Raw genomic sequence first — 27,184 nt, 5'->3', positions numbered from 1 at the left:
TAATCTTATTTGTTTCGGTTTGGCTGATATTATAAAGATATCATGCTTTATGGAAAATATTTCTCGCCTAATTGCCTATAGGACCAAACCATCCCTGGGTAGTTTTGCTATCAGTCTATTTCGAAACGTTTTGAAGCCAAATTTCGTTTTGCAAGCATTTACAAAAATGTCGCAATTACTCTTTAGAATTTACATTATCTTGCGTAAATGATTTGGATTATTTTAAACTTATTTAATTTTACAACGATTGTGAAACAAGCTATTGCAACTATATAAATCACTCTCGTTGGCACGATGTTGCGCGAGAGTGTGGTCTTGTGTTGTGGGGGAAACCGGAGTGCCCGGAGAAAACCCACATGTCCGGCTTGGTGACCACGTACCAAACTCACATGCGCCCAGGCCGGGAATCGAATCTAGGTCGCCTTGGTGAGAAGCGATTGCGCTAACCACTGCGCTAACCGGACAACCACGGATGATTTGGATTGATTATGAGTATCATTTTTTTATATTATATCACTAATTGTATGCGCTTTATCATTATATAATTACATACTTCCTTAAAATATGTTTGGTGATAGTGCATTAAGCGCCTGTTTCGTAATTTAGATCCGCATAATACTTATACGTGTGTTTTTGTGATTTATATTTATTTCTTAATTTGTACATTGTATTCTTATAATTTACAATGGTATAGTCAAAAGAAGTACTCTAATGATTATGCTAACTGTTCTAGAATTCGTACTCCTTCTTTCCTTTGATTTTCTGTTGCGTATTTCTTGAAAGTAGATGGGGTGTTTGAAAGCATCCCGTTTTTCTAGTTAAGTCACCTTATTATAGTTAAAACTTGTATTATGTATATAGATCTTTGGACGTTTAACTAACTTAACTTGCAAAGCATTATGTTGTCCATAATTAATAGGCAGAAAATACGACACTTAGATCAATCGATTTAGTATTTGCTTGTGTTAATATTATTTTATTTCCCATCTGATTTTATAAAATGGGAATATGAATTGGATTGCATATCAAATATATGTCGATGTCTCTAACAAATAAGCTAAAGTTATTTTTTCGCATTGTAAATATGCATTTAATAAATAAAAGAGTAGCATAAAAGAAACTTCGTTGCAATAACGTATGTGTTATGTTGACTGAAAAGCATTTTAGACATTAACAGGAGATAGAAATCTGCTCGCGCCCATTTGTTGCATGACACTTGTTGGCGCATTGTCCAACCCCACACCGTTTGTTGGCCTTGGTGTGACACATTGCATACTTGCTTTAATCTATGCTCAAAACTATTGGTAGTTTATGTATAATTCATTATGTTTTGTAAATTAAGTCGATATCTTTAAAACATTCAAAGTAAAATGTATTAGTTTTGGTTTCTGCTTTTCAATGGCGTCAACGAAAAGTTATTATAGCGTATGACGGATGAAAAAATAAAAGAAAATAGTGACTTTAGTTAGGTAATAACTAAATATTTGCTCCTATAAATAAAAAAAGGATATAATCAGATAATATTATGTTTTTTGTATCATATGAATTGTGATGAACTGAATTTAAAATGAATTGTTTTGTGGATATCTGTCCTGCTCTATTTCAAGCTTTTTAATGTACTTCTTTGTCATTTATATATGTATCGTTTGTTTATAACTATTTAGCAATTATAGAACCTGTTACAAAACCAATAAAATGGAGTACCGAATGAAACCAAATTAGACTTAATCAGGTCCCGGCCACAGCAGCCTCGGCTTTTCTCAATAAGCGATACCGGCAGGTACTAGCTAAGGGCCCCAGCGGTTCCGGCTTTTCTCATTAGCGATACTGGCAGTTACTATCTAAGGTTCCGGCCACAGCAGTCCCAATCGTAACAACTCGGCCATCTCCGGCAAGCTTCGAGATAGACCTAGACCTAGTAGTAAGGATATATGAAAATAACAACAAGATTAAAATTTAAATGTCTGCCATTCATGGGCACAGCAAAAAATTCCAGCATTGGTCTGTTTCTGCACCACCAGTTGATAGTGTATATAATTTAACATTGAAAGAAATATGAGCTTGTTAACGTGTTTAAACTCATTTCGCCAGACATTCATGTGACTAGCATGATGATCTATTATTAAGAGAGCTATATTAGTAAACCGGCATCCGATTGCGCCAACATTGGGATGATTGTTATGGCCCAGTCACATAGCCCGGCCGATGTCCGGCATCGGTAGAGCTCGGTGGATTTTTTTGGTGCCACCGAGCTCTCCTCATCGGAAGCAGAGCTCGGTGACGTGAACGGACTCCGTCCGGACATCTTCAGGCGACCGACCGAACACCGGCCGGTGACCGTACGGGTCTGTCTCAAAATGCGAGTTTTTTCTGCCGATGTGGCAGCAACTACCGGCCGGAGGTCGGCCGGAGGTCGGCCGGACATCGGAAGGAATACGGCCGGTACCCGAGCAGGTAACAGGACACCGTGCGATCGCCGGCCGGGTTGTAAACGGGCTTTGAACAATGACCGGCCGATGCTCGTCCGATGTAACACGGACTTGGGTGCCGAGCTATTCCATTCTTCCTACCTGACATTGTCAGTTCATCACTATGGCTGCACCGAGGAGACTTCGAATGGCACTGCTCGAACACGAACTGGCTCAAGTAAGGTTCCAGTACAACCTGGTCCTGGCGGCAATACTAGAAGCCGCCCAGAGGGAGCGACAGAGGGCCCGCAGAAGAGAAAGACGCTGGTGGGTGCGAGAGTGGATCCTACGCAGACCCCTTTTCGGCCAGTACGAGACTCTCATGAAGGAACTCGAGGCCGAGCACGCTGCCGACTTCAAAGCCTTCCTCCGCATGGAGCCACAGATGTACTATGAGTTGCTTAACCGAGTTGGCCCCCGCATTACCAAGAGTACAACGTAAGTTAATCCGTACCCCCTTGGACCCTGGGCTGAAGCTGGCAATCACCTTGAGGTTTTTGGCGACCGGAAGCAGGTACCACGATCTTGCGTTTGCGTTTCGTGTCCCACACAACACCATCGCCCTTTTCATTCCCGAGGTGTGTCAGGCCATCTACGACGTATACGAGGATGAGATGTGGGCCACTCCCCAGACAGAAGATGAATGGCGCCCGGTGGCCGAGGGATTCGGAGACAGGTGGAACTTCCCCCACTGTTGTGGCGCGATCGATGGGAAGCACGTCGCAATCAAGAAGCCCCCCAAGAGTGGCTCACTCTACTACAACTATAAAGGCTTCTTTTCTATCGTCATGCTTGCGGTGGTAGACTCGAACTACAAGTTCATCTGGGTGGATGTGGGGTCACCAGGGTCGTGTTCCGATGCCGGCATCTTTAACCGGTCGCGGCTAGAGCCAGGTCTTCGTGAGGGAACGATCGGACTCCCCCAACCGGATTCGCTGCCTAATGACGACCGGGACACACCCTACTACATGGTCGGAGACGACGCCTTCCCCCTTCGGCAATACATGTTAAAGCCCTACCCTCATCGTCACCTGGCACGGGACGAGCGGTTCTTCAATTACCGGTGTTCCAGGGCACGCCATGTGGTTGAAAATGCGTTTGGTATACTTGCCAATCGCTTCAGATGTCTTCTAACAACCCTGGAAATGAGACCGTCGACAGTTACTAAGACCGTCATGGCCTGCATGACCCTACACAACCTCATGAGGACTCGTTACCCCAACATCCAGAATGCCGATCTCGACCGGGAAGATGAGCAGGGCCAGTTCATCGCGGGTGCATGGCGAGACCAAGCCGTGCTCGAAGATGTGCAAGCAGCAGGGAACGGACCACATATATATACTAGCAGAGATATCCGGCCGGGTTACGGCCGAGTTCCGGTCGAGTTCCGGCCGAGCATCGGCCGGTGTCCCTTACATCGGTCAGCCACCGGTACTATACTTTCTAAGGCTCTGTCCCACATCGGCTGGAGCTCGGTCGGAGCTCGGCCGGTGTCCGTTAAAAAAACCTCGTCCTCTGGTTGTCTCAGATGCACGGGACACCGGCCGATACTCGGCCGTGCACCGGCCGACGTGTTTTCCGATGTGGTTACGATGCGGCTGCGATGAGGGAGCTCGGTGAGAGCCCGGTGAAATTTAGCTCCGAAGTTAAAATTTCACCGAGCTGCCACCGATGCGGTTTTAAGCAACAAACGCCACGGATGTCCGGCCGGTGTCCGGCCGGTGTTCGGTGAAAATCGCATCGCTGGCTCATCGGAACCTCATCGGCCGGGCTATGTGACTGAGTCATTACCAACACTAACACTACAATATTGATGAACAAATATGTTTAACTAACTACACTGACAGTCAAACGTATGTTTAAGCACTGACATACATATAAACCATTTGTCCGTGGTTCAAAACATCTAAATATAAATAATGAAGTTTATAAATATACTGAGTTGAGAAAGTCCAACATATTATCAATCAATTTACAGTCAGATTCTGACTTATTTGTATTGAAAAGAAAGTAAAACCGTACGTGTGTTCTTAATATTTTCCACTGAACACTGGAGCTCCAAAACTAGTTTGTGCTATCTCAAAATCTGTCAAATGGAAGCAGACTTACTCCACCTACTAAAAATAAATGACATTCCATTTAGGTCCTCATTACAGCCCTTTTTATACCGTTTTTATATTTTAATAAAATGTTTCAAGTATAAAAATAACACTAACACACAAATAAGTGGTTATTGTTAGCCTCTCATTCTGTTTTTGGTATAACATATCGCTTTGATTTTTAAACATCTCCCTGGTCGGGCATGATGGACTATTTTCTAATAAAATGTATTATTTCCGAGGTCAATTCTGTTGGATACTGGCCGATATGTTCCGATTGATCCAGGCAGTTACTATCTACGGTCCGGGGCAGCGCGGGCCCGGCTTATTCCAATAAGCGATCCAAGCATTCGGAGCTCCTCGGCCATTTTTTTTTTCAAAAACAACCTCGGATGTATGCCGGTTCATCAGTTGAAGTAGTTCGTAAAATTTTGAATTATATCATTAATTAAATGTAGTGAAATAGAGTTGTATTTATTGATCTATAAGTTTAAATTGATTGCCATTGAATTTTATTATTGCAAACATAATTAAGAATCCCAAGAGTTAAGTCACAAAGTTTAACTGCTAAATAAAATTACTACGCGATCTACTTGCAGCGGACTTAAACGTACCACTTTTTGAGTATGTAAACTGTCCCAATACATCCGAGGTTGTTTTTGAAAAAAATGGCCGAGGAGTTCCGAATGCGATCCAAGCAGTTATTTTTAGAAGTCCCGGCTAATTTATAGCAGTCCCGAGACATTTAATTTAATGCGGACAGTGTCACATTTTCAGTCCGAATATAAATACATTGTTATTATCTAAAAATACCAGAAGATACCCATATATTATTAGGAAGTTACCAGACAGAATCTGAACTATCACTCCAAATATACTCGATGTCTTTAAATATTTTAATATTTTCAAGAATTCTTATAGGCTTAATAAAAGGAAATGCATGCAAATTTAAAATCAAACATACACTTAGTTACAAGCGCATTCAGAAACGCTCGAAAATGCATCTTTTTCGTAATTGTTTTATACTATATTTTTATGCAGTGAAATAATTTCTAAGCTTTAAATACATTTATTTTATGGCATTCACAATTTTCGATCGTTTGTACTAGCTCATTTATTACAAACGCATAGATAAATCCAAAATTTAAATCTGCGTCCCGGATTTCGAGTCCCGGGACCCGGCAAATATAACAATCCAAAATGAGTCGATGCGTAATAGGAAAATCCAATTTTGAGGAAGAAAAACACAATGAGACTTGTTAATTTCATCTGATTTGTAAAATATGTGTGTGTGATATGGTGAGTTTTATTTCACTTTTCTAAATAAATTACGGCCTTTAGACCCCATATACCAGAATAAATCTAAAAACAAGTGTTTTACAAGTACTGTAGTGTAGATGAAAATCGAAATCGAAACCAGGAAATTTTATGACGAATTACTAGAGCTGGAAAATGTTGCCAATTTGACATTTTATTTGTTTCTTAGTGCAGATACAGGTATATTTATTTACTATTTCATATAATGGCTTTATACTTTTTTAACAGACTGTCGTTGTACAGTATTTTATGTTTTTCTCTTAAAATATAAGATGTATTTCTTTCTAAGAGTACATGTATGTAAGAAAACAACTTAACAACATACAGTATATACAGTATTACTTTCTCTGTTTTATTGGGGTTCTTTTCGTATTGAAAAATCCTGAGAGTTATGGTTGAGCTGATTCAAAGGTCATGGATTTCTGTTTTGAAGTGACAGTAATTGAAATCACGTAACCTTGGGTTCATTCTCAAAAATCTTGTAAGTTTAATTCACAAGCAAAAAAGACACCATATAACATTGAAAAACATAAAAGAACTTGAAGACTGATAACTCAAACTGTACATGAATATTTAGCTGTTTATGACATACACTGAACAATATGATGTATAAAACTAAAACTGTCTAAGTATCATTGTGTTATAGATCTATTCATTTTGATACTGGTTGAGAAGCAGTTTCCGACAGTTTTTAAACGTTTTTATTGAATTATTTATACGTGTATAAATATCTACTAAAATTGTTCACATTTTATAAAACTACAGCTCAAGCTGCTAATTTGTCGATATATTTCTTACATGTGTGACGTCACATATAGTGTATCTAATAGGGGCGCAAAGAGGGTACTTACATTGTTCTGATTAGCTTGTTATGAGAAGCAGTTTCCGACAATTTGAATGTGGGGCATATGTAAGGTGCCTGTTGTGTGTTTTTATTATCCGTTTATTTAATAAACTAAATATAAGACTGTAATTAGAGAAATGTTATTTAATTTTTCAGCATTTACGAAAAATTTAAACTTTAAAATTTACGACATGCAATTCATACTCGAAATCAGACAGAGACTGAATATCAATGATTGTTTTTATTCATTTCTGATGGAAACTTGTGTTTGTATACATTTAAGTGAATGTGGATGCGAAACAAGCATGACACCAGTGTTCACAAATATGTACACAATGACCATCGTTTGTATAAGTCAATTAAGTAAAACCTTGTAGCTATTCATAGATATGCAAATTAGGTTCACACGCATGAGCAATACGCTGCACGTGCAGATCCCCCACGTGCAAGTTTGTGTACAAAATGAAAAATAAACATTAAACATTAAATAATAATAAAAGTTTCTTACGTGTCTCAGTAAGAATTTCAACTTTTGATTGTCTAGTTACCATATAGTTGAATTGCAGTACCTTCTTTATGAAGATCTAAGGAAGGTACGCGAAAAAGCGATTTGTCGGAAACTACTTTCCGTCGGAAACTGCATCTCAACCAGTACTGTACTGGTTGACGGTACATTTCCGAACAGGGTACAAATCCCGAACACCAGCTAAAACACGCGTTTGTTTACCGTGATTGATGATCTATATCAATACAAAGGCTTGCCTTGGTCACATTTGCGAAGTTTCATCTTGTTTTGTTGAGTATTTTTCTAAAAAAATGCCATTCAATGTTTATACCTTAAAGATCAAAATGTAGCACAGGGCATCTTTAGGTTTTGCAGTTATGTTGACCTACATTTATGATATTTATAAATAGAAATCACGCTTTACATTTGAATTTCATGTTTTTAAAAACATAGGAAACAATAAATAACTTTGCAGCTGCGTGTTTATTTAATATAGCATACTTATTAATTATAATAAATTGTATGACCATGTGTTTTCGCTTTTCAAGTGTTCGGTATTTGTGCCCTTCATAGCATAAATTTAAAGGTGATTTACTGCCTATAAAATGAACGATTTTCGACATAAAATTGATGAGATCGTGTATCTATACTTTGACATATGTTGTCACATTCACCAAAGATGTTTCATACGCAATTTTAACTTGCTACAACAATAACTCTCCAAGATAATTGTGAAAAACCTCAAAAAGTGTTCGGATTTGTGACCTTAGCCAGTACTGTACTTGTTGAGAAGCAGTTTCTGACAGAAAGCAGTTTCCGACAAGTCGCTTTTTCACATACTTTCTTAAGATTTCTATAATTAAAAGGTCATGCAATTCAATTATATAGTTACTAAGCTATCAAAAGTTGAAGTTATTACAGAGACAATATTATTATTGACAATAGCAGCTTGAGCTGTAGTTACGTCAAAGGTGAAGTTTATTAGTAGAGATTTTAACAGGTACATGTATGAATAATTCAATAAAAAATTGTAAAAACTGTCAGAAACTGCTTCTCAACCAGTAGTGAGCAGTGTATTTTTTTGGTGATTTTAATGTTTGAATAAAAGATCTGCAGTTTATACTGTAGAAATAATGAGCATTTATATAATTTTTCATCTTGACACCAATTAATGTAATTAAAGGAAACCACTTAGCCTAAGCTGGCCAAATTATTAAACTTAGAAAACAAGTTAAGAATCTAAAAAGATATTTGTTAACTGCCAAAAATATTATACAGGCTGCAGGCATTGATATGTTTACATGATTTATAGACATGCAAAGTTCGAAAAGGAGTTTTTAGTCATAATAGTTATTCCTAAACTATATCTAAATAAGTTATTCTGAGTTATTTAACAACATACAGATATTATCCACATAAAAATAAATATTTGTAATTTCAATTATCATTTTTACATAAATTTATATTTAATTTATGTAGCAAAAATGTGGGGCATAATATAGGTACTGGCTATGAATAAGAAGCGAAAAAGGCCCTGGCTATTAAAGCAAATAGTAAAAGTTAACTACAACTTCTAAGATTCATTTTGGTAATTTAATACTTGATAAAAAAAAAATGATAAAAAAGTAACGAATATTTGAATATATTTTTTGTGTTTGTACCCTAGTTTTAAACAACATTGCTCCTATTAAAGAAGTACGCTTAAAACAAAGAAGTGAGCCTTGGATTGATTCTGATATATTTGATTTCAAGAATTTGGATTTTTTAATGTATTATTTTAGGAGAACAGGAAAAAATTGGTTTCTATAAGCTGTTCTATTCATCTAGAAATAAACTTTAAAGGGCTGTGAAGAAAGTCATTCGGGATATATCTTTTGGTGAAGTTCTCTAAATTAAAGAAGGGGTAAAACTGTTCAAAAAGCGCTGGGCTTGATAATACTCCTGCTATAATTTTTTTAGAATGCAGCTCCTTGTATTAAAATGCATGTCACATTGTTAATCAATATGTAGTTCTATTATTATAATGAGAGCATACCAAATGACTTAAAGAATGTTTAGGTCAAACTGCTAGACTTTTTGTAACAATGGCGGTTCTATGTATATGCATACGTGTGAAAATGCGTCCTTCTGGACTGAATTAGTATGGGCTGTATCTTGACCATGTATTCAAGGAACTTGCCATGAAGGTTCACAATAATGAGGCTGTATGTCACGCACAAGACACAGAACCTAAATGGTCAAGGTTAAAGGTCAAAGGTTGAAATGATCCTTGTCCCGCTGAATATTGACCTGCATTAAAGGATTTTAAAAAATATGCACCAGACCCAGGTCTGTACATCGAAGCTCAAGGTTAGAGATTAAAGGTTGAAATAATTCTTGTCTGGGCTGTATTTTGTTCATGTGTTAGAGGATTTTTTTAAAACTTTTGGCAACAAAACGTTTAAAATATAATAACTTAGCACTCTCTAAATTGTTGATTTATATTTTACGGGACCTGCTGACACAATACAAACACTATCAAGATCAATAGTTTTCATGTATATTGTTATGCGATGAATTGCGAACCGAACATATCCGAAGATGTTGTGTTTATTGATTGATGAACGCAATTGGGGAAAGGCAGTTCATTTAAGGAATGGAAGTTGAGGTGTAAATATAAAGTTATAAACATGTGTTTACAAACTTTACAAAGTGATGTGTCTTTTCATATATATAATTTAAATTCTTAAACTCTTTTACAGTATATGTTACAGTGTGTTTTTGATATCACTTTATGAATTGCACTGATTTTCTTGTTGCTGTTACCCCTTGTAAAAAAGTCCATGTATGAATCGTATGACTTAAATGGCAGGTATCCTTCACGAAGGCATAAGAAGTATACAGTAGAAGTCTCTAGAACTCACTAGAAATATGGCAACAGGAACAAAAGTTATGCATCACTTATCCTCCAGAAGAGACCTGTCCATGGATGCTGATCTTAGTTCATCACCATCAATTACTTATGAGTCAACGGTCACAATGGATGCCATGGCTGGCCCTCAAGGTAAATAGGATTAGATGCATTTGTGTATATTTAAGGTACAGCTAGACTGCGCCACAAAATGCTCGATGCTCAATATCAGTTCTAAGTAAAACTTGGTGATGCTCAATGTTTATGGTAGTATCTTGATGGTACATGTGTTTGCACTTTCTGGCAATTGATCAGATAAATACTGCAATGGAAACTATAAACAGACTCCTAGTTTTGAATCATTCTATTTCTATATCAATCTAGGTACCAGCCTAAGAACGACAAGTGAACTTGGCGAATCACTCCGGAACACATCTTCCTTTGAGACTGGTTACCGGTCTAGAGGGGGAAACAGAGCCCCCAGTCACCCCCCAGGGCAGGGGTCTAAAAGCGGTGCCCAGGGTTGGACAGGAAGTGGTCAAGGGGGTCAGATGCAAGGTCAAGGGTCAAACAGAAACCAGGGTTCAGCACAAACAAACCGTGATGGTGGAAGTAGCGAATACGAGGAACAAAGGTACATGTAGTTTGAGAGAAAAACTATGATTCGAATTTTATATGCTGTTAATGTTCATGCACATTGTACTGATTTATTGAAAGAAATGGCCTCAAATAGGCACCTGCTGCAAGTTGTGTACAATTGATTATTTGTTTGATTTGAAGTTATTAGAAAGGTTAATTGATTGGTAAAAATCTTTTCAAGACTAACTATTATTCAATGAAATCATTTCAATATGCATTTTGATATCCGGTTAGTTGATTACCTATGATCCTTCAGTTGGATTCAAGTTGGAAGAAGGGTTTGTAGGGAATTTAGAGAACGTTTCTTAAATGACTACCACAAAATGTAAAGAAGATTAATTCTTGTACAATGCATTATCTTAATTAGATTGAACATCTATGCCAACCAAAGCCAACAGCAGCAATATGGGAACTACCAGCCACCAGTGGGCTCACAGAGAAGGACCTCAAATGGAGGACAGTATGTTCAACAAAAAGCTTACCAGCAACCACTTAACCCTCAAAGCCCATGGCCACTACCGGTGCCAGGTAAGTGTGAATAAATCAGTGTAACATTTTGTGTGTAAAAACATGTTTGGTTGCACATTTTTCTGATTGCACACCTTGTTAGTATTCCTTAGGGTATATATCATTTAAATGTACTTCATTGAAAGATATCTAATATCGGGCTGATTGTTCAGATCTTTGTTAAAGTTAGCAATGTGATTCACAAAATTGTTGTTAACTTTTTAACATGAACTATGTGATGATGTGCTCACATATTTAAACAAAACAAGTAGAGCTGAAACTGATGTCTTGATACTGTAAGAAATGTTACAGATCACAAGTGTATCTGTTAAACTTCAAGACCAATAGAGATTTGAAAGTTAACAAGAATGATGTTAACAAAGTTGTTAACAAAGCTCTGAACAATCAGCTTAATATGTCAAGTTTTGAAAGAACTGGAGTGATGTGATGAGCATATATTTTATAAGTTTATGCATTATGATAGCACATGGGCTAGTTGCTATGTGTTACTTTTCCCCCAAAAGTGTATCTGAAAAAATACCAAAACTGAACAAATATATTCCTGTCTTTTTTATATTTAAAGATCCTCCCATGAAGTCAATTGAAATTGATGAACAGTTTGAGCGTGCAAGAGAAGACTTGAGAAATTTGTCAATGGAATTTCCTGACAGTTTGAAGAGCTCAGTATCATCGTTTAGCATGCCTTCAGCTGACTGGGAGGAGGACCTGAAAAAATACCATGATGAACTGCCTCCCTATCTTCGGATTGGCTATATTGATGTGCTTATTCTATACCACGAAGGGGATCGGGATAAAGCTATAGAGTTTAGAGACCATCTCATCAATGATATAGACATAGGCCAAGAAGGGCCAGTTAAAGCTATGCTCTATGATGAAGCTGGGCTGCAGGCTTTATCAACAATGCAGATTGGTCATTTGACAAAGGCTGTTGAGAGAAGCACATATATTTTCATGTATCTGACCAAGGCTTTCACAAAAGATACATGGATGGAGTTTTCAAGTGAGTCATGTTTGATGGAGGCGATTACCAATCCAGACAAACAATGGTGTGTTGTGCCTGTTTACACTGAGAGAAGAAACCAGACATTCAGAGTGCCAATGGGGTTGAATACCTTGAAAGGTATCAGCTACTACAACAATGACAAATTCTATCGAAACGGACTTGCTCGCCTAATTGGCGATAAAGTGAAGGTTCGTAAACGACTTAATGAGGAATTAAAGACTAAACAGAAGCACTGGATAGAGACTTTCAAAAGATACACGGCACAAGTTGCTGAAAACCAAAGGAGAACACAAATAATAGAAGAACATTATACAGAAAGTTACGTGAATGCCATACAGTACGAAACTGAGCAGATGCATTTAGGACCAATGGTTGTTCCACCGTCAATGCAATCGACCAGCAGAAACATTGCACACTCACAGAGTGAAAATTGCATGCAATCTGTTAAACCACAGAATCCTGCCGTTCAGAGAGAATTTAAGGAACTTTCACGTCAGATAAATAGTGGGTCATCGGCAGCACATTCTCAGAACAGGAATATTGTTGGTGGTTCTGAAGTAATGAACCAGTATCAGGCTGGTCTCAAACGGGGAGTTTCAAACCAAAGTACAGTGTCTGGCGATATGGGCAATCCTTCAGATGTACAAGTTCATCAGGTACACACACAGCATGGAACCTTCGCAGTTGATGTTCCTCTGAGTGTATGGGAAAAAATAAAATATCTGCCAGAGAAAGAGAGAAATGAAAAAATCCGACTTTACTTTGAACAAACCCAGACACGATATTCTCAAACTTTTCATAAATCAGTCAGCCAGCCAGATATCCATGATTGGCCTTCTCATTACAATGCAATGTCTATGTCTGTTCCTGAACCAATAATGGAAAGGATTAAAAGTCTTGCCCTAGACGAACAGCAAAGTGCTATTGATTTTTATTATGAAACTGTCAAGGAAGAGCTTGCTGGAAAACAACAAGAACAGTCATATGGGGAGGGCAACAGACCCAATTTATCAATGATGCAGATGGAAGAAAGAGTTAGTGAGGGGCAAGAAGGCAGTTTCCAAAGCTCCTACGACTCTTATAACAGTGGATCTTGCACCAACAATGAATGTGCTGGTGAGTAGCAATGATTTTAAGCATTCAAGAAAGTTTGTCACTAATTTTGTTTGTCAGTGCCCCTGGTAATTCCTTTTTTTATTGAAACATGCTTTTGTCTGAAAACATACATACAAAATGAATGCCTGACCAATGACTGTCAATTCTGCAATTTATTTCCATTACAAAAACGTAATGAATTACTTAGATGTACTCAAAAATTATTTTCTGAAATACTCTCGTATCTGCTTCTGAATATAGTAAAATTGGTAATTAACTTTTGAATAAGCTTGATGACAGAGACAGCCATTGGCTGATCTTACAATTCTCAAGTCTGTTTCCTTGGTAAAAAAAGATTTAGAATTGAGGCCATTATATAGCTCCAGTTAACCAATCATCAAACATTTTGGCAAAAATTAATCAAACCAAAGAAATAACCATTTTAATACAATTGGCTTCTGACCTCTTGAAAACATTAATACCATAACATGAACAAAACCTCAACATGTGTACCTTTTCCAGGACAAGTTCCAAATCTAAGCTTATTCATGGCGGAAACAGATGGTCTTCAAAGTAATGTCAACCCCTCTGAGAGTCAGAACAGGCCTCATGATGGCTATAAGGGGCGGAGTAAAACGCAGCAAATCCCTGAGGGGGGTGTATCCCCTGTCGGACAGAGGAAGGAGGTGCATTCAGAGAAATTGGCCATTGGCAAAGAAGGACTACATAAAGTCATTCAGAAACATGTCCACTACGTGAGTATATTCAGTTATGTGTATTACTTACTGACAGAAACAAGTGGATTAAATCTGTTTCTATGTTTATTTAAGAGTACCTGTCAAGCCTTTGCCAAGCATTTTGAAATCATGTTTAGTGGTTGTGGAATTTGAAATCAACTCTCGTTTGCTCATGTTATAAAATACTTTCGGAAACCAACAGTTCAAATCGTAAAAAGAAGTGTTATGGGGCTTGTGTTTTAAGAAGTTTTGAATGAATTAGGAATTCACAGGTGTCCATTTCATTCCATTTAGTGAAACTCCTTTACTTCACCTGTAAAGGAAATGTTTGACTATATATTCCCCACCCACATATACCTTGATTATAATCAACTCCTGTCACATTGTTCTAATGTCATTGTTTGCAATTATTCCTTCCCCACCCACATGTCTACAGCCACCAATAGAATGAAAGTTTTCCATAATTTTCTCCACAACACCCACATAATTTAGTTATATTTACATACAGTATACCTAGAGGTCACATTTTGGCTAAAGCATGTGATTGGCTTAAATGTATTTATTGCATTATATTATATTTGAACAATGCCCCAAATACATTGTATGCTTCTAACATTTTAAACTGTTGTGGTTTTATACACTGGTAATCTATTTGAACCAAGACTGTTTTTCTTTGTTTTTACTTCCTTTTAGAAGGTAAACATGTTGGACTTCCCATATAATTTCCCTTTGATTACAGACCACAAGTTGATGTACTTAATGAGTATTGATTCAGGGATCCCAGGCAGATTGTGCATTGAGTAATCACCTTTATTTCAAGTGTTAAATTATTTGATGAATTTATTGCCTGAATGTATCTATGTAACGTTGTTATAACCCAATTTCATCAAGTGCCTGTGTTTGCCAGATCGTGGCTTAAATGCACAATCAAGATACAATGAATATTGATATTTAAAAAACTATTTATGTACAAATGTATGCCACACATGGATTAGAAAATTTGACTTGTTTGATTTTTAACAAAATCTTTAGTTAATATGATATAATCACAAGGCATTTTAACAATAAGTTAAACAATAAGCTGGGCTTGTATAAAGTCCCAAATTTGAAAATCGATGACCTGGAAGCGGTTTTACTAAATAAATTTGCTTGAACATATGAAATGTCTTCTTAAGATAGGGCTTTCTGGGGGGAAATCCCAAGTCTGTTACTGTATTGTGTAGTTTATTGCCCAAATATATACATGTTACTTTGTCATAAACCAATATCATGAAACTTGCTTGGAATGTTGGCCATGTTCACTTCAGTGGCTTTTAATAAAGAGTTGCTCATTGTGCTTTACTGTAAAAGTTGTCCCTCACCAGGCCCCAATATCACAAAATACTGTGAAAGTTGTCCCTCACCAGGCCCCAATATCACAAAATACTGTGAAAGTTGTCCCTCACCAGGCCCCAATATCACAAAATACTGTGAAAGTTGTCCCTCACCAGGCCCCAATATCACAAAATACTGTGAAAGTTGTCCCTCACCAGGCCCCAATATCACAAAATACTGTGAAAGTTGTCCCTCACCAGGCCCCAATATCACAAAATACTGTGAAAGTTGTCCCTCACCAGGCCCCAATATCACAAAATACTGTGAAAGTTGTCCCTCACCAGGCCCCAATATCACAAAATACTGTGAAAGTTGTCCCTCACCAGGCCCCAATATCACAAAATACTGTGAAAGTTGTCCCTCACCAGGCCCCAATATCACAAAATACTGTGAAAGTTGTCCCTCACCAGGCCCCAATATCACAAAAATACTCAAGTCAAATCATTTTACCACATGAAAGCAGAGTATGATTAAAGATCTTGCATTTTTATACTTTTACTTAGAATGTGTTGATAAAAAGATTTTGTCAATATTTCAATGAAAACTAATTCAAGAGCAAAAAAAACACTTAGTAATTGTAAAAAAAACTGAATTGATTCAAGTACAATTTTGCCTGTAGAATATTTTTCCCTTGGAATCTAAACCCAAGGTTTTATTCAACATATACAATGATTGAATGTGGTTTTAAAACGTGTGAAACATGTATTGTTTTTAAAACTTTTTTATTTTATGTGGTAAATGGTGTTGTGACTGAGATTGAGATTTGACGTAAGTGATATTGGAGCTGTATTTTATTCCTTTTAATATTCTGACAGAGTATTCCCATAAACAAATTGATCAATTGTATTGCACAGAATGTGAAATTGATGGTATTATTCATGATTTACTGTGAATTTGACCAAAGGAGGAAATGTAAGTCGAGCATACTGTGTGAAGCTGGTGAAGCTGTTGTACATTTATGTGAAAATATTCTTTTGTCATAAAGTTATTTGTCCTGGTGACTTTTACAATAATTTATTTATTGCATTCTTTGTTCTAATAATAACTTCAATGGTCAAGCCTATTTTTCAGACCATAAATGTTGTTGGTGCCACTAATGTACAGATCGGTGATCATAATGTTGCCCAAACTGGAACCCAAATACCAAACAAGACTGAGGATGATGATGACAGCGGTGAAGAATCAGATGGTGAGGAGGAGGAGGAATTTGTGAAAAAGGAGGAGGAAGATATTAAGAGTAATCAGGAGCAGACAACAGGTGCATGTGAGGATTTGGAGCTGAAACTTGGAAAAGAAAGGTATTGGATTACAAATTACAATTCTGTTCACTTTTTAAAATATACACTCTCCGAAGGTACCGAACAGTCACTTCACCCACAATCCTTGTGATTAAGATTATACAGTGTAGCTTAAGCACTTATATGTATATTGTCTACAACTCAGTTGTTGGTGCAGTTACAATTACTGGTGAAATTGACAAGCTTAAATGCTTCCGGAAAGAAGACCATATAGTTCCTGCTTTGTTCATTCGTCAGTCTAGAGAATAACTTAAAAACATTTGGTGGGATTACAATGAATTGGAAATATAGACAGCTGCACAAGAACCACAAGAACCTTACATTCTAACTTCAGTCATTGCTGAATGATTTCTCTTTCTCACTTTTGAATTATATGCATACAATTTTCAAGTATATATATATCTTATTATTTATTTTGTTTTGAGATACATAAACTTAGTTTTTAATAACTTGATTGACATTTTGGATTTTGCTTGAACCAAATGTTATTGTTAACAGTTCTAGAACTCTTTGAAACATAACTTTTAAAAATGCATGTTTGTTTATGATTATTTGTTGGTTTGTTTCAATTCAAATTTAAAATTCAGAGAAAAGTTCATGATTTCTAAACAACATTTTTTCTGCTTGATTTGCATAGTTACCCTACATGACTTTTACATACCTTCAAATTCTCCCTCTGTCAAATATGCTATCAGTTGGAGCCCTTATCATACCTTTTCATAGGTAACCTTTTCTTGAAAACTGAAATGTACATGATATTTTCCATAGTGAGTTAAATGATGATGAAACAAGCTCCAAAGCTGGCTTCGACCAGGACGAAAACTCCCCGTCGCGGGGAGAGATTGGGACAATTCGTAGTGGATCCCCAAACACCGCAAGTTCGTGTAATGTGGATGCCGCACCGTCTACCATCCTGCCGAGGGAAGAGGATTTAGGATCTACAGCTGTGGGACTAGGAAAGATGAGCCATAAGCCTATTCCAGGGGGAATAATACAGGAAACGGAAATAGTTCAGGTAGTTAGTTTATTTTTCTTTGTGTAAATTGTAACAACAGTGAATTGTGTTATCCTTTCTGGTTCTTAAAATGATTTCAAAAAAGAGTTTTACAAGAAGACAGTTGGTCATCATTTCTTTAGAAAAAGGGTTGTTTGTGAGTTTTGGAAATGTTTAAAAAGAAATTTGTCTGTAGTTAGATAGAAAAACCTTTATTTTTTTCTTATTGTTTGGCCAATGGACATATTAAGATATCGGTTTTGGTTTTCTGTTACAGACTACTGCAAAGAAAACAGTTGAAAATGATGAAAGTTTTGAAGTGTTTAGTAAGTCATACATGGAGAAGAGCCAAAGAGAAGACGGTGTTAACAGGAATATTTCTGCTGCGTCCTTTAAATCCAGTGAAAAACAAAAGACCCTGGTCCCAGTTGCTCCAATGGTCCGCTCAGGACAAAAGAGCCCACAAATGGAGAAGCCTAGGGCTAAAATTGCCACTGTGAGACCTTTTGTTCAGGGGGTTTCACCTAAAGAGAATGGTTCTGACAGTGATAATGATGACAGTACAGATCAGAAGATGGTTTTCAGCTCAGATAACACCGACCCTAAGAGGGTTTACACATATTCGACAACTCACACTGACAACACTTTGGTCAAACCGTTTGTGAGAAATCAGCCAATCGGAGCTGAGAATAAACAAAGCCTTTCTGCTCAGCCGCAATTGCTCACTGATGCCAGAAAACCAGAAGAAGCAAGGGACCCAGCCGGGTTCCACTTTTCCCAATATACTAAGCAGGCTCCATTTTACCGCAACCAGTTTCCGCCAGCAAGCACAGGCAATATGGTAAATGAGCTTGACAGCTCTACCAGATCTGTAACTTCTGCGAACAATGAACAGGTGGAAGTAGGGGTTGACCCTCTGGCTGACAGAGCCATGCAAGGTATTGAATTTAGCTTGTCTTTGTTGAAGTTCTGTCATTGCATTCATATTCCTTGGTATTATCCTCAGTGTGAAAATTGTGCAGGATAAGGAACTCAGATTCTTATGTATATTGCCACAATGCATGAAAGCACAACTCCAAATACATAAAAAAATTTAAAAAAATGTTGAGAAAAATATACAAGTACTATTAATAGTGACTTACTGTAGCTTGACCTTTTGTAAATAATTGTTACTGTTTTTGTGACTAATAAAATTACACTAATGATACACCTTCACAAAGAATAAGCTTAATTATAATAAATTTCACTTAAGTTCTTTTAACAAACAGACATTGTATGTACAATCATATTAATGCATATATATACATATATATATATTGCTATATACATTTTTTTATCAATTGTTTTTGGCTGTTACAGAATCCAATGGATTTTCACCAGGAACTGCATCATTCCATCCAAATCTCGACAATAATCCCGAGGGAAGTCAAAACGACCTGGAATATGACATGCTTGATTCAGACAGTTTTGAAGGGACGGAGCTCGAGGAAGGGTTACGGAAATCATCCTCGTTGGGCAGTTCGAAGAGTTCGCGTAAAAGTAATGGTAGTGTAAGAGATAAGGAATGTCTGATCTCTTAATGAAATATTTTGAGATAGGGAGGTTTTTGAAACAACTCTTAATATGAGTAATAGAGTTACTCATTTGTTAAATTTTTTGCGAAATGTTCACCCTTGATGAGAAAAAAGAGTTGCCGACTGATGATTTAGTTTTAAAAATGTCGTGAAATCAGTTTGTAAATTAATGATGATGGTGACGGGGGGGGGAAAGATATTCTGTGATCAATTATTACATTGTGTTAGAGATGATGACAGATAAGGTTTTGTAAGAGAAAGTTCCTTCAGTTCTTATTGTGATGTGAAGCACGGCGTAACAGCCTAGTAATGCATGTACATGATGATGTATGTGCCTCTATCCCAGATGAGAGCAGGATATGAGTTATACCACAGTGTTTTGCTCAGAGACTTTAATCAACTGTTGAGGCATTAACTAAAGAAAGCTTGTGTTTTGTTACGCAAGATGTCTAGAATGCTTCTTTGCCATAAACTAGGTCAGAAACCTTAACCAAGCTGTGCCTTATACTGGAATACGACAACATGAACCTGACAATGGAGTGTAACCCTTCAATGGTGGAAGATGTACTCAGATTGGGTACAGTGCTTGTGTTCGCCAGATCACGGCTTCAATGCTTAGTCAAGATACATTGAATGTTAGTATTTATATACAAACGTATGGCACACATGAATTCAAATCAGCAAGTTTGACTTGCTTGATGTTTAAGAATATCTTTAGTTGATACCGTATTATCACAAGACATTTTGGCACATTGATAATAAGTCTTACAATAAGCTGGGCTTGAGTAAAGCCCCAAATTTGAAAGTCGGTGTCTTGGAAGTGGTTTTACTAAATGAGTTTGCTTGAACATATGAAATGTTTTCTTTAAGATAGGGCTTTTTTGGGGGAACCCCAAGTCTGTTATTGAATTGTGTATTATTTTGGAAAAGTCACAAATGGCATAAATTGTTGGTGATGTTAAATTAAGTACAGGTTACCTTTGCCTGGTGTGCAGTTTATATTTTTGCAAAATTTTCCGAGCAATAAATTATACGGAAAAAACATTGTGTATAAACATGAATTCATCATCATAAATGTTCACCAAAATGTATATATTTATGTTATGTATTGTTATGAACTCGAGTTTTCATTATAACTTGTGTTTTTATTGCAACTGAAGTGCTTTTATGATGTGCTATGATGGATGAAGACTTTCTAATGTGATGATGTGTATAGAATTGTAGCTGTTCTCCATTGCCTATATAATATCCTTAGGAAAATAAACCACATTATTGAAATAAAATGTATATTGATATCACATTAACTGTGCAACATCTATCATTGCTTCTTTCTCAACTGTTCAAATAAAAAAAATGGTTTTAGCTTTTGAAAGAAATGCTTCAATCGTTATACAGTGTATATCTTTCAAACTGTTTTCCATGTTTATTTTTGATTTACCACACAAAGGCATCATATTCTAAGTGAGATCCAGATTTTGTATTTGAAATTCTACTTGACTAATTTACACTGCTATCATCAGCCAAATGCTTTATCTGTACCCGATAATTTACTTGCATCAGCATGAAAAAATCCATTTTACCAATTACTGTTGGCAAATTAAGTGTTTCAAGTATTTGAGACAACGAATGGTTATTGCATAAACTTTGCCCCAATCTATCAAGTAAATTTTAAGTGCATGTGAATTGACTTCGCAGGTCAAATACCCGGTAAACCAATTGTCCCTAGCATATTCTTTAATGTGTCACATGAAAATTAATACCAAGGAGGTGGGCTTGTACTAAGGCGTAGCATCCATACATGCACAGTTTGCATTGGTTTCGTTGACCAATTTAATTTTTTTTGTTTTAATTTGTACCATTCTTGTTCACCAGAGTGATGATGCTCTGCGTACCATGTAATCATGATAGATATATCATTATCAAACCTCTGATGCATGAGAATGATTTTTACTTGCAACAGGAATCCTTTGTGTGTAAGAAGCCGCTGTTGGGACAGTACAAACTGACCGTCTTTGGTGCAAAATGGAAATGTGATAGTGCTTTGTTTAACTGATTGTCGAGCACATTTCGCTTAGTTTATTTATTAACAGTTGTTTTTGTGTGCTTTTGTTATTTATTTGTTATATTTTATGTTCTTATTTTGAATAATGGTCTATTTGGACGGTATGAGTTGCTGTTATGTAGATCACTTCATTTTCATAAAGTTTGTCAAAAGCTTGATATTTCCATATACCTTTACATGTTAAGAAGTGTGTACATTTGTTTTTATCAACAAAGTTTTCTTCTGTTACATTTTTTCAGCCTTTTTTAGTTCAATTAGGCCTATATTCTTTATTGGTCTTTCCCTATTATCCACCACAATCAAACAAGAATATTTACACTCTTACTTATATATAGCTCTTCCATAGATAAATGTTTATCCTTTCCATTGTATTTATTTTTCATTGAAAGCAACATCTTCAGAATACCTCTGATATTACAAAAACAACTCTAGTGGTTGGTCAAAAGACATAAAGATGTATGTGATGTTGATGAAGAAATTGACTTCAATACTTCCTCTGCTGTTCAAACAGCCAAATTTATCCTTGCTTCAACTGTCTTGGAAGCATTATTTTCATCATTGTAGTTGGAGTATCCTAGAGGACACATGTGAATGATGAGTGTAAATATAAACAGTGAATATTTAAGAATTGCAGTTTATCGGTTAATGAAAACATTTGGCCAGTGCACTGATTATGGTGGTGTTATAGGCTTCATTAACTATGATTCACCTAATGTTATCATACACCGATGTACACCAATATTTAATTCATTTCTTGTACCTACTACTGCTGAATTAATGATTCAACATTTTTCCAGCAAGGGTCATCACCGCCATTTTTTGTTTGAATTCAAAATTGTTTCCATATTTCCTTTATTGCTTTGCTTATGATCCTTACAAATTTCATCAGTTAAAGAGACTCTCTCATAGACTGGCAAATAACTTTTTAAACGCCTGCTCGTAGAATACACATATTATAGTATCACAAACTTTGGGAAGGGGGCGTCCAGTATGTTGGGTCAATAACTTTAGAAGCATATCTAAATTCGGTCTGAATTTGTTTGAGCATGATCTCTGGACAAGATCAATAACCAGCCATATTGCTCTAGATTCTTGAGAGTAATCTTTTTTTAATTATAGAAATTACATAAAATCAGTCTTGTCCGATCAATTAAATCGGAAGCATTTGTCCATTTATGACCAAATTTAGTCAGAATGAGTATAATAGAATAGATATTGGTGCCAGGCTATGTGAGAATCCCTTTAACATGTCATTTACAGGTATGTTTGAACATTAAATAAACCCAAAACGCATTAAGCCTTAGTTTTTTGTTCAACATTAATTATCATTTATTTAAAGGTAAATTGTAAAAATTGGTTCATTTATTTTGAGGTTGTGCTACATGTTATGTTTTAAGCTATGCATTTTTTGTGTGTCTCCTCTTATAACTGAAATATTGTATTACAGTTAACAGGAGAGTTCCTGTAGCATTTTGAATTGTACGCTTGTACACATTATTTGAGGGTCTAATTAAGTCCCAATATGTAATACCATGATGGAGATGGAGGGATGTCCATTCCCTTCGATTTTTTTTAATAAAACAGACATGACAAAGAACCCTTTTCAAGCATTCCAAACCCAAACTTTCACTGTAAGTAGGAGAAACATCAACAAGTACAAAGTCTTGTTTATTCTGGATCTTGAGATGTAAGCATTTTCCATTTTGGGGGAGCCGATTTTATTTTGTATGCCCGGACATACTGGAGTGTGCCTTGGTATGCCTCTGGTTGACAATATTTCATTTACATTATTTGAACATAAATGTTGTTTAGAAAATTGTACTCTAATTCCAAATGAAATTTAAAGATATTCCTCCATGTGTTATTATGTATTATGGATAAGTCAAACTTTGCTTGAAATTATAAAATGCTTTTGTTAAGAATCTTTGTAAATACATTTATTGCATCATCATGTTTGCAAAAAAACACACCAGAGAACAACTTTGTTTTGATTTTATGTGTAACAGAAATGTTATGCTACAAAATTAAATATTATGTATCTACCAATCTTATTAAGATCAGATTGCCAGTTATCACTTCAAGTCAAGTTCACGACTTTAAGCTATGGTCATCGAAGCCATACCGGGCCACTACAGATGTACCTTTGCATTAGCCAATGAAATCAATCCTTACTTTAAAGACAATGAACATAAGAATGTGGTCATGGTGAAGGTAAGGTGGGAATGGATCAGAAATACAGCAAAAATTGACAAATTCAGTACATACTGGTGACGGTGTCATTTGAAAGAAATGTACACATGTTCTTCTGCAATACCCTACAAACAATGCCATTTCAAGTGTAAAACAAACACAATTAACGAATTACTTCTCACCCCATTGATGTCTGATTGTCTGTCACTTCATCTGTTACTTATTCAATTCTTCCCCATATCTGTTAAACCATGAGTGATATGTAGCTTCATGTAGCTTTCCTGTATTTCATCAAAAATTAGTTGAGATATTGTCATTGCCGAAAGCAGCAGTTTGGGCAAAATCTTGACCCTTGGAAACAACTGTAACCATTTCAAAGAAACATAATGTACTTAGGGAATCCCAGTTGACATGCTTAAAATTTAAATGCCGTTGCTTAAAAACACAGTAAAAAGGTCAAAGTCATATAGGAAAGACAGTTACAAAATTGTACATATAGTAAACAGGTCAGAAGATAATGGCAAGGTCATCCAAGATCTCTGCTGATATCTAGTTGTAACCAGAAATTGCGGTCACCTGAATTGTGTCACTAATATAATGATGGTACTGAGCTGGGTCAAGTCATTATGCAGCCACTTGGCACGGGCAGATAATTACAAACTCATTAAACAAGAGCCTTTTCAGTGACGAAGAGTTTTCATATAACCTGGTACAGGGAAATTGTGGCTATAAGGACAACACTATGATGTTTTGTTTACTATGATAACTTTAAGGTGCTTATGACAAGAAATAAACAACGCTTGATGAAAGTGTTTTCCTCCCGATAACAAAAATGACAAACATAAATACTGATAAATATATAAAAAAGTTTATTGCACTATGGAGATAGTATGAATATCACAGTTATATACACATGTTCACCTAAAAAATGTCTTATAATAGAACAATAAAAAGAAAATTAATTTTCTGAAAGATGAAATTAAGTTATGATATCCTTGTCTTTTCTTAAAGAATTTGGCAACAAATTGGAAATCAACACCTGTTTATAACTGACACATTTTTCTGTCAAAGTCCACTGCCGTTATTAACTGTGTTAAACACTGCTTGCAAGAACTTATCCACATGAGGTAATAACACTGTAATGTCCATCACCATGGTGACCACTACTGTATGACTAGAGCGACCGTCATCTCTCTGACCTTGACATTTCAGTAACACATGGTGACTTGGAGGCAAAAAGATGGCATACCTGTTGCAAGACTTTTCTGCAAAAGAACATTGTGAGATTGGTAACTCTTAACATAATAAAGTTTCCATGCAACTGTTAAAAACAACAACACAAGACTGACAAAAATCAATGCATTGAATTAGGAAATAAATACACTCTTGTCAGTAAACAGACAGAGTTTATCCATATACATGTATGCATAAATATGCTGTAGCCTAGTAACTCAATTGACATAATTTCATCATTTATAACTTTCTTTTTCTTAAAATCAGAACTTATTTTTATTAGTAGAGAGTAAGTATAACAATTAATATTATACAAAAATGTGTCCCTTCTTTGTGTATATAAAGTTTATTGGTCCGTAAAAATCCAATTTTTATGATGTCAGCGGTATCTTGTTTTTGGCCGGTCCGAAACTCACCAAAAACATAACATGGACCGCTGACGTCATGTAATATGGACCGCTGACGTCATAAAACTGGTGAGTGCTGCTTGCAATTTTCACAACGACAATTTTTTTCGCAAGTAAACATTATTACATGTGTTCAATAAAACACATCAAAGGCGCTTTAAAATTATTATATAACTATAATAACTAATAATATCAGAATATAACACATCACTTCAGGCCATATGGCATTATAAGGACCGGGCAGTTAGCCCCCAAAGGTAAATGGACCTCTGCTTACGCCTCGGTCCATAAACACCTTTGGGGGCTGACTGGCCAGTTTTTATAATGTCATATGACCCTCAGTGGTGTGTAATATTTCTTAATTAAAGCCAATGTAAAAAAGTCACTAAAACTAAGTATGCTGAAAATGGAGACAAAACAGATGTTTACCCTGATTTGATCCTATGGCAAATCTTTTGAGGTGGCTGTTGTTGATATGCTGGAAATCTTCAGCACTGACATCAAACAGTTTTACTGACTGAATGCCCTTCCTGCAGCATAAGATGTGAACAATGAGGCATAAAACATGTATCCTATTCCTCAGTAGGGAATACATCCGTGAAAGAATACTCATTCATTAACCATACTCCCTAAGGCCTATCTTGATCAAGAAATGGAATAAAGAATGGCTTGCTATTTTAAGAAAGAATGGCAGACATGACATACATGACTTGTATAAATACAGAAGATGACAGTGAACAAGTCATTCCAGTTAAGACCAACATCCTTTCTAAGTTTGAGGATAGTTGGTAAAGTTATTTACAAGTTCTAAATGTTTCATAGGAGGTGATGAGTTGTTGTTTCAAGTAAAACATGTATGCTTCCTCCTGACAGCAGCGAAACAGTTAAATGGATAATGAAGTGGTAACCGAAAAATTGTAATCATATGACAATGGTGGGCTTCTTGCAACTTTCAAGCAAAACATTTTAGTTATTTTAGTTATTACTCATTTTATTCTGTTTTTATTCATTCTTAAAAACTGTTTTAAAAGATGGCCATGAATGTGGTCAATCTAGTGACCTTGACCTTTGATCTGCTGATCTAAAAAGATTCTACAATAGGATCTACAGGTCATGACTATTGGTCTAATTGTTTCCTTATATTGATCATACAAGGCTTCGTGTTCAAGGTCACTCTGACTGAATTGCTGACCCCAAAATCAATGAGGGTCATCTGCAGGCCATAACCAACATTCTTACCAAAAATGTGGACCTTCGTCCAGAACATACTTAAATTATCTTCAGACAAGATTTTGGTGTTCAAGGTCACCGTGACCATGTCATTTGACCTACTGACTACAAAATCAATTGCAGTCATCTGCCGCCTATGACAAACCTCCATACCATGTTTTACCTTAGTCCTGCATTCTCTAGTTATCAATCAGACATGGTTTGGTATACTGACCGACTGAGCGAAATGTGCAAAGCAATATACACAGCCTTCTTCATTGTTATTCAAAACAAGCACATAATATAACCCTGAACATAAGAATACTTTTCGAATGATTCAGCCAAAATACCGGTACATATCAAATTGAATGCCAACTAAGCTGATTTTGTATGTTCAATAGTTAAAGCTTTTTCTATCTAAACCTATTTCTACACACAAACAATACAAACCGTTCTTTTCCTTCTTTCTGAAGTACCCAGTCCCACAGCAGAGAGAAGAAAGTATCCATGTTATCGGAGTTTGTTGGTTGCCAAGGTAACGGCATCATCATGTGACTGAACTCCAAGCCAACCGGTGGAAGGCTACAGGTAAAGGTCTGCTTCGAGTCATCAAAGAAATCCACACTGAAAAGGATGGAATTCTTCATAACAATATACAAAATACTGCAGCACTTGTTGCACATAACAGAACAAAAGTGGGGGATTGGAACACTAGAAG

At 36.3% G+C, this 27,184-nt stretch overlaps 2 protein-coding genes across 4 annotated transcripts in view; one reads left to right on the top strand and one right to left on the bottom strand.

Moving 5' to 3' along the window:
- The first annotated feature begins 5,771 nt into the window (after positions 1–5,771).
- On the top strand, positions 5,772–23,276 carry LOC128229397 (uncharacterized). Of its 2 annotated transcripts, none has more exons than XM_052941298.1 (10): positions 5,772–5,866; positions 10,085–10,276; positions 10,508–10,757; positions 11,130–11,290; positions 11,853–13,409; positions 13,911–14,143; positions 16,571–16,797; positions 17,566–17,812; positions 18,069–18,729; positions 19,151–23,276. In XM_052941298.1, the coding sequence occupies exons 2-10, from the start codon at positions 10,144–10,146 to the stop codon at positions 19,369–19,371; spliced, it is 3,690 nt and encodes a 1,229-aa protein (XP_052797258.1). In that variant the 5' UTR covers positions 5,772–5,866; positions 10,085–10,143; the 3' UTR covers positions 19,372–23,276. The 2 variants fall into 2 exon arrangements, with proteins under 2 accessions (XP_052797258.1, XP_052797260.1); XM_052941300.1 differs by lacking the exon at positions 5,772–5,866 and adding an exon at positions 5,976–6,064.
- A 1,196-nt stretch (positions 23,277–24,472) lies between these two features.
- The window catches only part of LOC128229398 (AP-5 complex subunit beta-1-like), a 56,452-nt gene continuing 53,740 nt past the window's right edge, over positions 24,473–27,184 (bottom strand). For both annotated transcript variants that reach the window (XM_052941301.1, XM_052941302.1), the window contains exons 23-25: positions 26,917–27,090; positions 25,687–25,787; positions 24,473–24,882 (exon numbers count right to left, since the gene is read on the bottom strand). In XM_052941301.1, coding sequence (XP_052797261.1) covers positions 24,683–24,882; positions 25,687–25,787; positions 26,917–27,090 — 475 coding nt within the window. In that variant the 3' untranslated portion in view covers positions 24,473–24,682. The remainder of the gene's footprint in view (positions 24,883–25,686; positions 25,788–26,916; positions 27,091–27,184) is intronic.

The sequence above is a fragment of the Mya arenaria genome, chromosome 3, assembly GCF_026914265.1.
Source record: "Mya arenaria isolate MELC-2E11 chromosome 3, ASM2691426v1".
Lineage (NCBI taxonomy): Eukaryota > Metazoa > Mollusca > Bivalvia > Myida > Myidae > Mya > Mya arenaria.
The sequence above is the reverse complement of the archived record's forward strand: the minus strand, read 5'-3'. Positions and strand labels throughout refer to the sequence as shown.

Bases quoted from the DNA above. Each gene is read 5' to 3' on its own strand.
- LOC128229397 (XM_052941298.1), top strand. From the start codon at position 10,144: ATGGCAACAGGAACAAAAGTTATGCATCACTTATCCTCCAGAAGAGAC. The intron at 10,277-10,507 runs GTAAATAGGATT...ATATCAATCTAG, and splicing joins TGCCATGGCTGGCCCTCAAG to GTACCAGCCTAAGAACGACA. The intron at 18,730-19,150 runs GTATTGAATTTA...TGGCTGTTACAG, and splicing joins GGCTGACAGAGCCATGCAAG to AATCCAATGGATTTTCACCA.